We start from the raw sequence: 14,924 nt of genomic DNA on the forward strand, positions 1-14,924 counted from the left end.
GGGTATGTCACTAAACAGAGGAGGCCAGGGGACACCCTCTGGATCTGCAGCCAGTAGCCAGGGACTGCTCCTGGGACCAGACTGAGAGTGTGACACAGCTTGCCCTTATGGGGCTCTTCCCTCTGAAACTGGCTGGCCATGTCCAGCATGCCTGTTGAGAATGATCCCTGGCTTTCACTGTCCTCCAAATCATGCTTAGAAATTTCTTGGGAAAGTGCAAATTGATGTGTGCTAAAACTGTGTAAGGGAGTACACCAGCAAATTAAAAATGCACACAACCATGCCCATGTTTCAGCTAATAGTGTAGAATATTTCTGCACAGGCTAAACGAAAATGGACGAATGGCTCAAACACTCACCCTGGGTGAGTCTCCCTTCATCAAAGGGAACCACACTGTCTAATTTACCACTGTGTAGAAATTTACTATTTTCATGTGCATGCAAATTAGACTTTTTTCCCCTAGATTCTCTCTATATATATATTCTCCTGTATCCAGACATTCTCTATCTTCAGTTCATGGCCAGGCTGTACCAGTGGATTCCTGTGCCAGCCTTGCTCTTCAGTTGAAATAGTTCTTCCTCCCAGCGATTCATCCTGCGATGCATTTATAGAAAAGCAATCACATTCCATCTTTCTTTGTGGTGCAAAGTTAAACAAGAGAGACCGACTGCTGGCTGAGGATCCTCCTACATTTTCCTACAACTGCTGCAACCTTCAACAGTTTGTATCTAAGAAAACATTTCTCCAGCCTACAGATTCTGTTGAATATTTACAAGTAAACACGCAAGTACCCTTAGTGGATGTCAGGATCATTTTGAGTGTAGAGAGTTTGTGAAACAGTTTGTGGAAGGCTGATAATGCCTGTTGATAATTGGTCTTTAGTATTGCTCAGCCACTTTCTTGAACCAAGAAATTACTGCTTTGAAGCCCTCTACACTGACAAAAATGCATTTCTTTTTGGTTATATTACACGTAAATTGATTTACTGGATCATCTTTTCAAATATCAGTTTAAATGCAAGCTCTACAGGACAGATTTGGTCTATATACAAATAAACCTATTATTAAATGTTCCAGACATCATTATTGTGCTGTTAAAACATTGTTTTCCTAATTGAGGCATTAAATACTAAATAGTCTTTTAGCTACTGTTATGGGTCTTTCTTCACTCTTTATTGAAACGGATTGAAAAGAACCATGATAAATCCATTAAGCATAAAATAAAAAAGTGCAAATATATGTTAAAAGACACATATTTCCTGCAGCATCAATGGAAGCTTTAAGCAAAATTACATCAGGGATTTATTTAGGAAAACAGGCAAGTTTTAATGTGTTATTAAAATATATTCCTTAAGTAATATATTTTCATTTAAATCAAATATTAATGTAGGATTAGCAGTTTGTAGAAACTGTCACTGCTGTTCGTAAAACAAACAAAAAAACCCCCCCTATTTATATGGGTTATCACATGAATGGAGAACTGAAATAGTTGTAATTAGTGCCCAACACAAACAACATAAATCTTCAGTCACCGAATTTTGCAACAAATTAAAAATTAAGAAGAGAAAGGACAGCTTCAAGATGCTTCTCTGTATTAGCTTATGCCAAACATAGAAACAGTGAAAAAGGCATCACTAATAATCAGCTTTACATAGCTATTTCCACAGCTCATTTAGGCCTTTGGGCACTCTAAAGGTTGGGCACTCAGCTTGAACAATCCCTTTTAGACTGGAGCTGCAGCCTTTGGCTCTGGGTCCTTGGACAACTGGAACACGGCTGTCCTGCCTAGGGGAGATTTAAACCTTACAGACCCAAGATGGTATATGAAAACCAGAGAAATCATGCAGCTATTTTATTTGTCAGACTCAGTGTAAAACAGGAATATGGGGTTGGGCGGAAGGTGAAATGAGGGCTCTCTGGCTCCATAGGGTTAGCTAATATCTAGCTATGCACTTAGTGAATGTGCACAAGGTCAACTGTGGTCAACAACTAAGTGGAAAATTACTGAGATGGCAGAGATGTTCCAGAAGGGTACCCAACACACCCACCCTGACACATGAGGCCATCTAATCAGAGATTATAAATTAACAAATTAAGATAAAACCTTTGGATTTGCTTAAACTGCTGGAAGAGAGAGCACTATAATGGAGGAACCCTGCAGTGCCCAGTCACTGAAGCCACCTGAATGAATAACTCAGTGACTGTTTACTGACCTGGGTAATTGTTTAGTCACTATGATTTCAACTGCATGGACATCCCATTTTCTCTGGCAAAGAAATTCTCTGCTTTGACAGCTGGTCTGTAACGCAGTTCCTCTGCAAGTCAGAGGGTCAGTACCCAAAGTCCAGTTTCTGCAATTTGTTGGAAATATCTGGACTATACTTATGGGTGAGCTGTGACAATTTGGGGACTCATTAGAAGGCTTCACATTTAATTTATTTTAGTGTAGGAGGTTTATCACATATTACCACTGAACACAGAGGTTTCTGCTAAGCCAACTGTTAAAATTGAACATATTTCATTTAAAAAAATCATTCATACTGTGAAATGCTTTACTGAATGAATTTACAGAGCATTTTCTCCATTTCTTTTTAATTCAACTCATTTCACATAAATCAAGCAAGGATCTCTCTAGCATGACAGTTTAAAAAATGGGAATATGCTTTCTACAGGCCACTAAATAGTAATGGTTATGCATATTAAAGTCCATTTTTCTCTTACCATCAGGGAATCCATCCCAGATTTCCAATCGGTCATAGCGACAGAATGCTCCCCCTGGAGTATTTGAATCAGGTTCTAGCTCAAAGCTCTCAAATTCCAGTATAATCTCTGACATCTTTGGTGCAAAGATAATATAAGTGCATTCAAGGCTATTGGGATATTTTTCAGGGAATCCAGGGGACTTTATCACTCCACTTGAAGAAGTAAAGTTTCTGGAACATTCAGGTCCTGTAGGAGAAGCAGAAAAATCAACTGGGTTAACACTGTGCTACTAAGCAAAGCAGTTAGCTGGAAAACAAATTAGGTTGTATTGTCTCTCCTGCAGCAAAGGTGGCTTTTCAATGAAACACCTAATTTTAATCGCTGCATTAATCATTCAGCCAGCTTGTTCCTATTATTGATAGTCAGTCATTTAAAGCCCAATTCGCATATACTGTCTGATCTTCAATTTTCAATTTGTATGGAACAATATGAAAACTTGTACCAGCTCTAGAAAAAATTATGACAAATACAAAGTCATGTGGGAACAATGAAATTGTAAGCTGCAGAAATCTCGACAGAGCCCTAGAGAAATAATTATAGCCCCTTCAAGCTCAAATCTTTAAATCTTATGGCTGACAGGCTTTTATTGGTGAAATAGAATTTTTTACAAAAGCGGGTGAGTGAATTCAGTAGAGGGAGTACTGGTTTCAGATTCCTGGAGCACTGACTCAGTAACTCTGCCAGATGTGACCTATGCCTCCTTGACAAACTAAATGTGAAAGGTAATTCGTACATGTACTGAGGGTGAGTGACTCATTCTGAGTGGTGTTGACACAGGTGCACCAGTAAAATGTTGCTGTTAGTGTGGCAATGATAAACTGTGTGATTACAGGCAGTGTTGCTAGAAGTCACCTAATGTCAATGTTGACACACCAGCTTTCCCTGATGTTTCCACCATGGCATAATGGGATGCTCCAAACAGTGCTCTTGGTGGAGCAGGAAAGTGGTAGTAAAGATGTAAGGGTATAAAAGGCCAGGACACTGAATTTGCCTTTGTGAATACAGGGGACAAACTGGAATTCCTTTCTTATTGACAGATCTCATTTCTCCTTTATTTAGGTCCCTCAGGAATCCTCTTTGTGGATCCCACACCTGCAGGTGTGCTCAGAAGTCAGCTGCAGGCACTGCCCACACATCTTCCCACAAGGCTGGCATAGGTATCCCCCTCTGCCTTTTGACACTCCAGTTTTAATGGCATGATTTACAGGACTTGGGGCATTGGTGGATATCAGCTGGCCTGGGGAGTTCGAGTAGGATGACTCAAATGAAGGTCCTCAGACATGGTGGAGAGGAAGGACACAGAACAGCTTGGTTGCAACAGGCAGGTCTGTGCTGGGGGATGATGTGTGTGAGGCCCCAATCTGCATGAGGATGCCCAGCATCCTTAGAGACTGTAGTCAGGAAGCCTTAGAGGATTTCCAATGCCTAACATAGATCCTTGAAGGAAAACAGTCTGGCTTGTTGCATATATGAATACTCTTATTTCACTATAGAAAATGTTTTCATTGTGAATGTGCCAAACATATTACCCCCCACAGATCTGGCCACCTCCCAGCTAAATTCAGCAAGCAAGAGAGAGGTCTGAATGAATCTACTCAGTTCAGGTACTCTTGCCCTTCAACAGACACTGAGAGGAAATTCATGAACTATCACATCAATATTCAGAACATTTCATGGCATATTTTGGAAGATGTGGATATCGATGCTCATGCAACCTGACCCATTCCAATTTGGTAAATTACATTTTGTCTGTAATTAAATCACCCCTTTACACATAAGTCAAATATTCCTCTTCTCTCCCTGTCATTCCCTTGTCTCCTTGTCACGTGGGGGAGGGTTATATTCTGGTTGTTGCTCCTCACTCCCACCAGTAGCTGCTGTTTCAGGATAAAATAGCTTTGCTATGCCATTCATAGTATAAAGTGCTCTGTACTCCTCTTGGAATCCAATAAAAGATGCAATATAAAATGTAAGCCAGGATCATTATTGCTTTATTAAATACAGCCAGATCCTGGCTCTGAGTGTGCGCAATCGTCAGGCTCCTTACACTCACACATGGTATCTTGATGCCAGCTTGCTTTATTTTAAACACTTTCAAGTCAATCTGGTGCAAGAAACAGAAACTGTTTTCAGGGGAAAACTGTCTCACTAAAATGCCCTCCAAAGATTTTGACCCTTTATTGACACTGTGAAGCAGCTGCAGGAATTATATCTATACTGAGGCTATGAGGAACTCCATGGGGCAACATGCATGGAAAACTGGCAGAAAAGGTTCCAGCAGAGATACCAAAAGTAGATACTTCTGAGGTGGAGAAATACATGTGTACATTTGTATGAACAAAGGAAGATAGATGAACTGAAGGAAAGACAGAGAGGAGGCAACAGAGAGAGCAAAGAAAAAGAGATGACAGTGGGGATAATTTAATCTGCTATCTGTGGGTGTCACTGAGCCAAAAATTCATTTGCCTTCTTGCTTGACACTTTCTTTTCTTTAAGTTTACACCATAAATTTAGTTGACTAAAGTTAGGAATGCTGAACGTGAACTGTGTAGATCCTTTTCTAGTGAATACGTCACCCAGCCACCCTAAAATAGGATGTCTGCGCAAGCCAAAATGATGAACATTCATGTGGGCTAAGTGTTGGGCAAAATGTGGTTCATGTTTAATCCTGACTACAACTTCTTCAGCGTCTCTCTGGCCATGGAGCTGAATGATAAGTAAAGAGCAATGGGCAAAAAAATATACTGTGTACTGGAATGAAGCTCAGCCTTCAGCTGAGCACCACAGGACCTCGGGCTTGGGATCATTCTTCCCATGCCTGGGAAATGATGAGGAAGTTGTGAATATGCTAAACCAGACATACTTGTCTGGTGTAGGCAGCTGAGCTTCACCAGTGCAAAAGGGTGAACTGCTTTATTTGGCACAGATATTAAAATGCAAAACTGGTATAGTGTATATGCATTTTTTCAGAAGTTAAATAGGGCTGTGTTCCTGCAGCAATGATAATTTGTATCCTTTGTGTACACATGACATCTTCTAACACTGCATGGTGATAACTGTCCTGCCTTAATATACAGTTTATGTAGAATGAACTGGAGTTAAAGTTGCTCTGGGAGCCATAATTTTGAGTTTCCCGACTTCCATGTGTGTAAAATCACATTCATAATGCCATCTTAACATGGTAAATGTGTATCTTTGAGACATGTAAATGACCACACAAGGAAATAAACACAATGTTCCTGTCAGAGTTCTGAGTTGTCATTACACTGTTAGGAAATAAATAAAACCTTTTTCTTGAAAGGGTTCAGTTACTAAAATAGATTGTTTCACAGATCATTCTTTCACTTCTTCTTGTGCTTCAGCCTTGCTCTTTATGAAAAGATGGTACTGCATACATAAGCACTGAGAAACGTCAGAATACATTTTCAAGAGTTTGGGCTCCTAAGGACATCAAAATAAATACAGATATTTTTTCAGGAAAGCTTGGTGTCATTTGGATGCTGAATTCCTTTAAAAAATGTGACCCTGAAGGTCAGCAAAAGAATCTCTGGGAGTCAAGAGTGGATTTACAGACAGGGAAGATGGAGAAAAAGAGGTCTGTGGCCCCAATTACCACTGTGCAGAGCAGCAATAGCAATAGAAAAGCGACTTCACTACTGTGCTTCTCCTCATTAGCAGTACAGCTGCCACCAAGAGTGTGTGCTGAACACAGCTAAAAATCTAGCTCTGGTTTAGGTGCATAAAAGGGACTTGGACTGGTTCTGAAAATGGGGCACTGACTGGGAGTGGCGTGCATTGGAAATTTGAAGTTTTGAGCTGCTTTTGTGAATATGACCCTAAACATCGACGTCAAAGTCAATTTTTTTCGTTAAAATTTATATCATTGTCTTTTTTAGATATTATGAGTTTTGGTCCTCTATTCTCCAGGAATGGAATATATGAATTATTACTCTCCATCCAGCTATAGGGAAGATCTATGCCAAAAAAGGTGACCTTACAGCCCTTCTAGCTATTGACTTGGGAAGAGTGTTATAAAAGAGGGAGTGTCTCTATGTCTGGTTAATCCTGCACTCTCTGTTTCCCTGAGCTTTCTCTGTGCCCCATAAAGCTAATTGTGCTCATTGGCAGTAACTCCTGGCACGAGCATCCAGCAGGTCATGCCCGTGATCAGTGTGAGCTGCTTCTCTCCTTTACCTCCCAAACATGATTTGTGAAAGCAGCATCAACATCATCTGCTGCCCATGTGTACTTGTGTCCTTTCCGAGCCCACAGCCATCTCTTGGGAGCACAGAGCAAAACATTAACCAAAATAAGCCAGGGACTCAAAAGGTTGCAGTGCTGCTGAGGCAGTAACATTGTAAATCATACAGTAATTATTATTAAAAAGAAAAAAAAAGGAAAGCAATAAAGCTAATGGTTTTAAGATGGTTGAAAAAAACAGCTGACAAAAACTACCATATTTCATGTAGAGGAGTCAACCCCTAGACACAGCTGACCCACTGGATTCATGATGATTTACACCCACTAAACATACACCCCATCTTGGAATGACAAGGGTAGTAAGATTTTCTCTTTCAAGCATTTTCATGCATTTTCCCCATTTCAAAGACTTATGGTGAACTTTCTGATGCAAGTAAAAATCACAGGTTATGAACTATGTAACAATGAATTGTTTCTCACCTCTTTTGAAAACTTCATAACGGATAGAAAATCCTGCTCCATGCGTCTCATAATCGGAAACAAATTTAATAAAAAGATATGGTCCTGAAGACACTAAAGGAGGGGGAGCAATTTTTCCACAGTACTTTCCCCATAAGCGTCCTTCAGCATTATCTCCATCAATCACTTCAACATAATCATACCTGGTAGATAAATGGAAGGAAGAAACTTTTAACTTCCAGGAAAGAAGGAGACCTAATTAATTTAGAAACCATAACACAACATAGATAATCAAGAAAAATGCTAGCTTGCTTGGAAAATGCATTATGCTGAAAGATGTAAGCAAAATGAAATAATTAAAATGGACTACATTATGTCTGTAGACATCATCTGGCAACATGGAACTATTAGGAAGAATGGTGTCCATTATGCTTGCAGACAATGTCAGCTAAAGTAACCAATTAACAAAAAAAAAAAAAAAAAAAAAAAGGAAATCTCACGAGCACAATTCTGTATTATTAAATTGTGTTCCTTTGTCTGTGTAGTGTTGTTATCAATACATAATGCATAGCATTCTTTTCAAACTGTGAAGTTCTGTTATGAATTCAAAAACGTCTTCTTGGCTGTAGCTCTTTATGAACAATACTTTGATTTCCATATGCTGTCCTCCACACATATGTCCACAGAATAATAAATAAATCCCTAAACATTAGATTTTGTTCAAAACTCCATCATGTTGCAGATCAGTGGCAGAAAAAATCTGTTATTTTCCTTATTATCTGGACAAACGGTTTGGAGCACATCACAAAATCCACAAGTCAGTCGCAGTACTTGGTTTTTCTCAGACAAAAATTGTTTCAATACAAATCACCTTCATTTAAGTATTTGAATCAGGAAGTTCATGTTCCAACATTCATATTTGTGTAACATGTGATTACTAGACAGATTGGGCTAAAATTTCTGTGATTATCTGCATCAAACCTAAGACTGTATAAGGAAAAGCATATGATGAAAATGCAGATAATAATTGGTAGTAAAAGGTTGCCTGTGAGCAACACATTAGGGCTCCTCAGCCCTGTCACCAGAGATGCCAATGTGTAGTGTCTGGTCTGACAGATTTGGTGTTCAAGGGCTGAGGAGAGCAAGCCCAGCAGGCTGGTGGTGCTGAACCAGCCCAGGGAATACAAACGAGAATGAAAGTCATGGGAGGGAGAAGCTGCAGGTGCAGACACAGGTCTGTTCTTAAGTTTTATTAGCAGATGATTTCACTTGACCCCAGACAGGAAGGAGGATCAGACCCAATCTGTAGAATCAGTTTAATCTTCTCCTAGAACGTGGTGGCATTTGGAGCTTGGGTTGTGTCCTGTGACTCTTTCAGACAGCAGCAAAAGGCTTTTCCCTGCCCCTGCATCTGTGCGTCTCAGCCACGCTGCCCTTTTATTTAACAAGTTGCTGTTAGCCAGACAATCTCATTTACTTTTCATTATCTTACTACGACTGACATTAAATGTTGCCATTAATTTGTTTAGACCTTTATATTCTACTGTTATGCTCACTGAAATGCTCCAAGCATATTAATATACAAGGAAGAGCTAAAAATGACAGGACAATAAAGTGTGTCTGGCATTTTTAAAGAGATCAAAGGAAAAAAATGTCTTCATGATGACCAATGTCATTTTTAACAACTCTGCTCCAAACCATCCAGGGCACATTACTTATGTTTACATGAAGTCCTGTGAGACAGCTGCAAAGATGATATCACTAGTTAAAGTGGACAGCTTAAGGCTCCTTAAATTAAAAATGACATTACCTCATCAGTTAAAACTGTGTGCCAGCTTTGGTGTATATCAAATAGAAAATAAAGCTGACACTGATGGAACTGTAAGCATTAACATATGTGAAATATTTGTGTTAACTGCATTTCTTCTTATGTATTTGATTTTTCTAGTAGCAATTGCTCAGCTCACTAGCTTCACTTTCCCAGTGCAGATTGGTGGAAAGACAAAGTGGAAACATGCATTTCTCAGATGATTTTACAGACACTTAAGTAGCCTGTAGTTTTAAAAATTAGGCTTCTGTTCTTTCTATAATGTCTTTATCATATGTGCATAACAGGATTTGAAAGGAGAAGAGTTGTAAAGAAACCTCAGAATTGTTGGGGTTTTGTCTGCTTTATTTTTTATTTTGCCTTCTCAGAAATATCCTTAAAATTTCCAGCTTTAGATTCTCTGCAAAACCTATTGAAAGTACTCAGGGATACATGCTACTAGTTTTTAGATTCTAGGAAAAAAATGTATGTTGAGAATTTTTAACAAGACATCTTTTCTCCAAATAATCAACTGCTTGTTAAAAAGCAAGAACAACCACGTAAACCCACAGCATCTGAATGACAGGCTTTGCTCCATTTACCCCACAGTGACATTATTTCACCAGCTTCCCAGGCACCATTCCTTGCTCAAGCTTCAACAGTAGACAAATTTTCAAATGGTATGAAAAAAATTAATTAAAAATGCTAACCAAATTTTACACTCTTTTTTTCTTCATATATAAAGGAGATGAAAAATCCAAAAGGATTTTTTTATTCTGCTAGACCTTAAAAATAAACAATGTTATATAGTCTTTCTAAGTCTTCCACATATAGCCAAAAAATAACTAACCTGTAAGTACCAATTTTGCTATTATATGAAGTAAATTAGGCAAAAAAACTCCATTCAAATTAAATTCTATCACTCTCCTAGTTTTCCTCCTTTATAGCAATAGCCTGCCCACACTTTCCATTGTCCCTTGTAGTGACAGAATCGTAATTTATGGTGCTCTTCCTGGCTGCTGTGCAGTTGTAAATGACACAATTTGGTTACTAAAAGGCTTTCTTCTAATGGATTTTTGCAAGCTATAGGTCACACAACCCCATGGAAGATTGGAGGGTTTTTCAGTTTTTTTTATTTCATTTTGAAAAATTACTGACAGACAGAGAAGTTTGGCTGTGAGACAATGGGTGAGAAGTACAATTTGAAAAGAGGAAGCTTTAGAGATCAGCCTCACACTCCTCATATTCTAACAATCATGTTTTTCAATTGGCAGATAACAAATGGATTTGGATCCTCCCTCACTGGTGGCAACATATGATATCTGGGCTGCAGTAAATGAGTATCTATATTATTTTTTTCTTAGAGAAATAAAATTACTCTGGATTTTACTAGTTCATACTTGGAAACCAACATCCTGCTGTCATTTTTGCACTTTTCAAAATCCTACCAGAGACCACAGCATATCACAAACAACTGGTCTTGTAAATAGGAGAAAGTACAGTCACAACTTGGAAAAGGAGTTGCTGCCAAGGAAGCTCAGAAAGCAGCTTGCATGTCCCTCTGGACTTGGTAGCAGTTCTTTTCCATAAGTTTGTCAGAAGATGCTGTGCCAGGGATACAGTTGGCACACTGGCATCTCTGTGAGAAGACTGAATGTGTCACCTCCGCAGCACCCAGACAGACTTGGCACACAGCCCAGAATACTGAGTTTGCAAATTTGGATTTCCCATTTGGCAATTCTTCACTCAGTTACTGCTGTCAATGGTGTGGCAAATATTTCTTGTAATTTTATAGTCCTTTAGGGCTTATGGCAGAGAGATGTAAATATAAACATGGTGCTAACCACGGAGTGCAGTTTCGGGTGAAAGACTAGAGCATGAGTTCAGATGTGAAAATAGGAGATGCCTGCCCAGAAGAGAGGACAGTCAGTGAATATGTTCATGGAGCTGCTTTGCCACAATGCAAAAAGCATTTCCTTTTTGCTTGCCTGGATCTTTCCAGATATTCCACTTCTGTTTGCACCTTCTCTAGTGTGCAAGGCCAGTGCGTGGCTGTTGGGTGGAGACTGATGAACAGCAGTGCAAGAGTTCACACACACTTCCTGCTCCTCCCAGCTGGTACCAGAACAGGCCATTACTATTTGGTCCTAATTTTATGGTTTAGTAAAGCCATGTCTGGGAGAGATTCCCAGTGGAAAGATGAGAGAGTCTAGAATTCCTCTAATTCTTCAAGGAATTGCAAAAAACTTTCCAGAACTTTTTTGGAAAGTGTAAGTTATGCTTTTGCAAAAAGGCCAAGTAATACCTATAAAATGAACCTCGGGCAATGAAAAACATAAAGAGCTGCAGAATTCAAATTATGGTGGATTTTCTACTACCAGTTTCTAGTAAGTGATAACAGTGCTTACGTTGGGGTTCAGATCTGAACATGCTGGAGAGCCCTGAAATTCACTATTGCTTGTTGTACTGCAGAAGGTGAGGTGCAAGTGCTGGAAAGCCCTGCCTGCTGCTGAAGCCAGTCATTCTGCCAAGCTACACCCTGCTTCTACACATTTGCCTATGACCAGGGCAGTGATAATATACCTTTTTCCTTAAAAAAAATTCCTTCTCAAGAAATAGGTAGAACTCAGCTGAAATCTAAATATCTGCCATTTAATCTTATGAAACAATCAGTGAAGTATATACAATTATAATTTAATTTACATCCAAATATACCATATTTTTCTGCAGACTACTGTGATCTATATGGTTATTATTAATACTCTGGCTGTTCACCTGTTAGGATGAAAAAAATTTCCAAGTCTCTGTTTAATTTATCACTCTGATTCCACGTCCAACCAAGCTACTAAATTTCTCCCGGACGTGAATTATCCACCCTGGTCAGACTATCTTTGGTTCTGAAAATTTTCTTCTTAGTACATATCTTCCTTTTGCCTTTATTTTATAAAGTTTTTTTTTTTTTTTTTTATTCCTCACAAGCCTCCACTTTAGTTGAACAGAAGGCATCGCAAGAAGAAATCTAAATAAAGAGCTTCAAGTTGTTCTGCACTGTGGCTTTGTGCCCCATTAGTTACTGAGGGTCAGAGGTGTGGGATTTACTGCAGTGCTGGTGGCACAAAGCAATCTGTATCCCAGAGCTAAAAGCTTAAAAGCTGCAGGCACTTGAGGGACACCAACCTTAATCGCAGTTTATTAGCAACAAGAAAAAGAAGTACATGCTATTAAAAATAAAAAATTAGGCACAGCCCTGAATGGGCTGATTTTCTGCCTGTAACCTCAGCATCTGCTGCATTTCTCTTCATCTGAGCCTCCTCTGTGCAGCCTGACCAGTCTCCAGGGCCTCCTGTAAGGTAACCTACCCCATAGACATTGGGGGACTGACCCATCCTTTGAAGACACACCAGCCTTCCCTGTAGCTGGGACTGTCAGTGCAGGCTTCTACACTAAGGGGATATAATTCCTCCTAAGTGGGCCTCACAAGACCATTGGTGGAGGTGAAAGCAGCCCTCAGAGGATCCTGGGTGACTGCTGTATCCTCAACAAGCCTAAGCAGGGCACAAGCGCTCCCTGATCACCAGGTGGCATGGGAACTGCGGTTTTTTCCTTTCTAAGCCCCTTCCCAGTGTGCTTACTGGCATGGGATCCTTCATGGTGTGTTCCTACCTGGCTGCTTGCTCCTGTCACACACTGCAGTCTTCTCAGTGGAGAACCCTTCTCCCTCTTTACAAGTCACCTGTTACCTTTCCTTTCCTTTCCTTTCCTTTCCTTTCCTTTCCTTTCCTTTCCTTTCCTTTCCTTTCCTTTCCTTTCCTTTCCTTTCCTTTCCTTTCCTTTCCTTTCCTTTCCTTCCCTTCCCTTCCCTTCCCTTCCCTTCCCTTCCCTTCCCTTCCCTTCCCTTCCCTTCCCTTCCCTTCCCTTCCCTTCCCTTCCCTTCCCTTCCCTTCCCTTCCCTTCCCTTCCCTTCCCTTCCCTTCCCTTCCCTTCCCTTCCCTTCCCTTCCCTTCCCTTCCCTTCCCTTCCCTTCCCTTCCCTTCCCTTCCCTTCCCTTCCCTTCCCTTCCCTTCCCTTCCCTTCCCTTCCCTTCCCTTCCCTTCCCTTCCCTTCCCTTCCCCCCTCCCCCATTCTCCCTTTTTTCTTTGAGTCTATTAAAACGCCCAACAGATCATTTCTCTGAGGATGGACATGCATACAGTTGGATTAGGATGAGTGAGGCAGTGCCAAATTGTGAGAAGGGAAGGTGGGAGTCAGAGCCCATGGCAGGAGGCTTTTAAACTGGTTTTGTTTGTACTGGACTCATGGTGCAGATGCAGCCCCCCCAAGGGAGACAACATATCATCTAAATCCCAGAGTTCTCTAAAGTGCTGGATATTTAAATGCACAATTTGCAATCGATTAATGATTTGTAATTTATTGTCAGTTTGGGGGGCCTTTGTTTCCATTGGTCTTTTGTGAGCTGGTGTTTTTATGGTGTTCACCCAGGGCCAAAATTCACTGGAGTTATTCATACAAAGGTCTTGTCAACCTAAGAGATTTCTGGGAATAAGGCCATTGGGATTTGGCCACTGTTCAGTAATTTAGTAATGCCATTAACTGACGTTGGGTCTCCATTAAGAATGAACTACTGAGGGTCTATTTTAGTACAAGACAATGCTGTAGTGAAAAAGAGAAAAGATGTAACAAAGACATCAATGAAGATCTACAGTTACCCACTGCAACAGTTTAATTCCAGCTACTGTTAGCAGCAGTCTTGTTATTACACTGGTTTCTGGAATAATTGAATGCACTGGGATTTGCGCTTTCATTTAAAATTAAGCTCTTCATTCTCTGCTGAACAAAGGAATCTGAAATGCAACATACCTTAACCAATAACATTTCAGAACTCCAAAGTAACAAAAACAATCATTACTATTTTAAAATCCGAGCATCCTTCATCTTATCACATGCTCCTTGTATTTTGGCTCATGCTTTTTGAGTAACTGAGACTCGCAGAACCGAAGATCTGAATCAAATAAGCAAGACTGTATCTGCACTTTTATCTATACAGCTCCACTGAGAACAATAGCCAGATCTTTAGCGCTGCAAATGAGATTAGGCGCTTTATACCAATGGATCTAAGTCGGTTTACACCGGCATATGGCTAAAAAGGGTGCAAGTGGTGACAGAATATTTTATCTTGTATTAACTTAGTTCTATTCTATTAATACCAAATAAAATCTGGAAAATTCTTCAACAGAAATGAGAACACCAGGTTCACTTTTGGAATGTATGTAACATTGTCGTGCCGAAAATGAAGAAGAACCAAAGGTTATGGATTGGGCTTTGACATTTTAGCATTACAATGTCCTAGGGGAAGTAAAAGCAAAATTCATCTGCTAAGGTCTTCAGCACATCTATCTGCAAAAAGCATTTCACCAATGAAAAGATTTGATCTTCAAGTTACAGTAAATTCCACTGATTTCATTGCTTGCTGCATACTGTAATAAATTATAATATAATGATCCCAGTATATAAAAATGAAAACCTCTTCTGGGAAGAAACATTCAATTTTAAACCTCTTCAGTGAGAAACTTCAGTTCATAACTTTCTGGCATAGAAAAATGCTATTTTTTCACGGAAAAGGTTTCTGTCTGTCAAATAAGACAAATTTACAAATGCTTGACTTCCACTTTAAGTGGGGGAAAAAGGAACACTTAGCA

The 14,924-nt window shown here is 39.8% G+C and overlaps 1 protein-coding gene across 1 annotated transcript in view; it reads right to left on the reverse strand.

Annotated features, from left to right (window-relative positions):
• The window catches only part of NRP1 (neuropilin 1), a 113,278-nt gene that overhangs the window by 59,146 nt on the left and 39,208 nt on the right, over positions 1-14,924 (reverse strand). Inside the window, 2 exon segments of the mRNA XM_066200096.1 lie at positions 2,721-2,948; positions 7,443-7,624. Coding sequence (XP_066056193.1) covers positions 2,721-2,948; positions 7,443-7,624 — 410 coding nt within the window.

This window comes from Chamaea fasciata, unplaced genomic scaffold, assembly GCF_029207755.1.
Source record: "Chamaea fasciata isolate MVZ Bird 193981 ecotype frontalis unplaced genomic scaffold, bChaFas1.0.hap1 SCAF_1, whole genome shotgun sequence".
In the NCBI taxonomy this organism is placed as follows: Eukaryota; Metazoa; Chordata; class Aves; order Passeriformes; family Sylviidae; genus Chamaea; species Chamaea fasciata.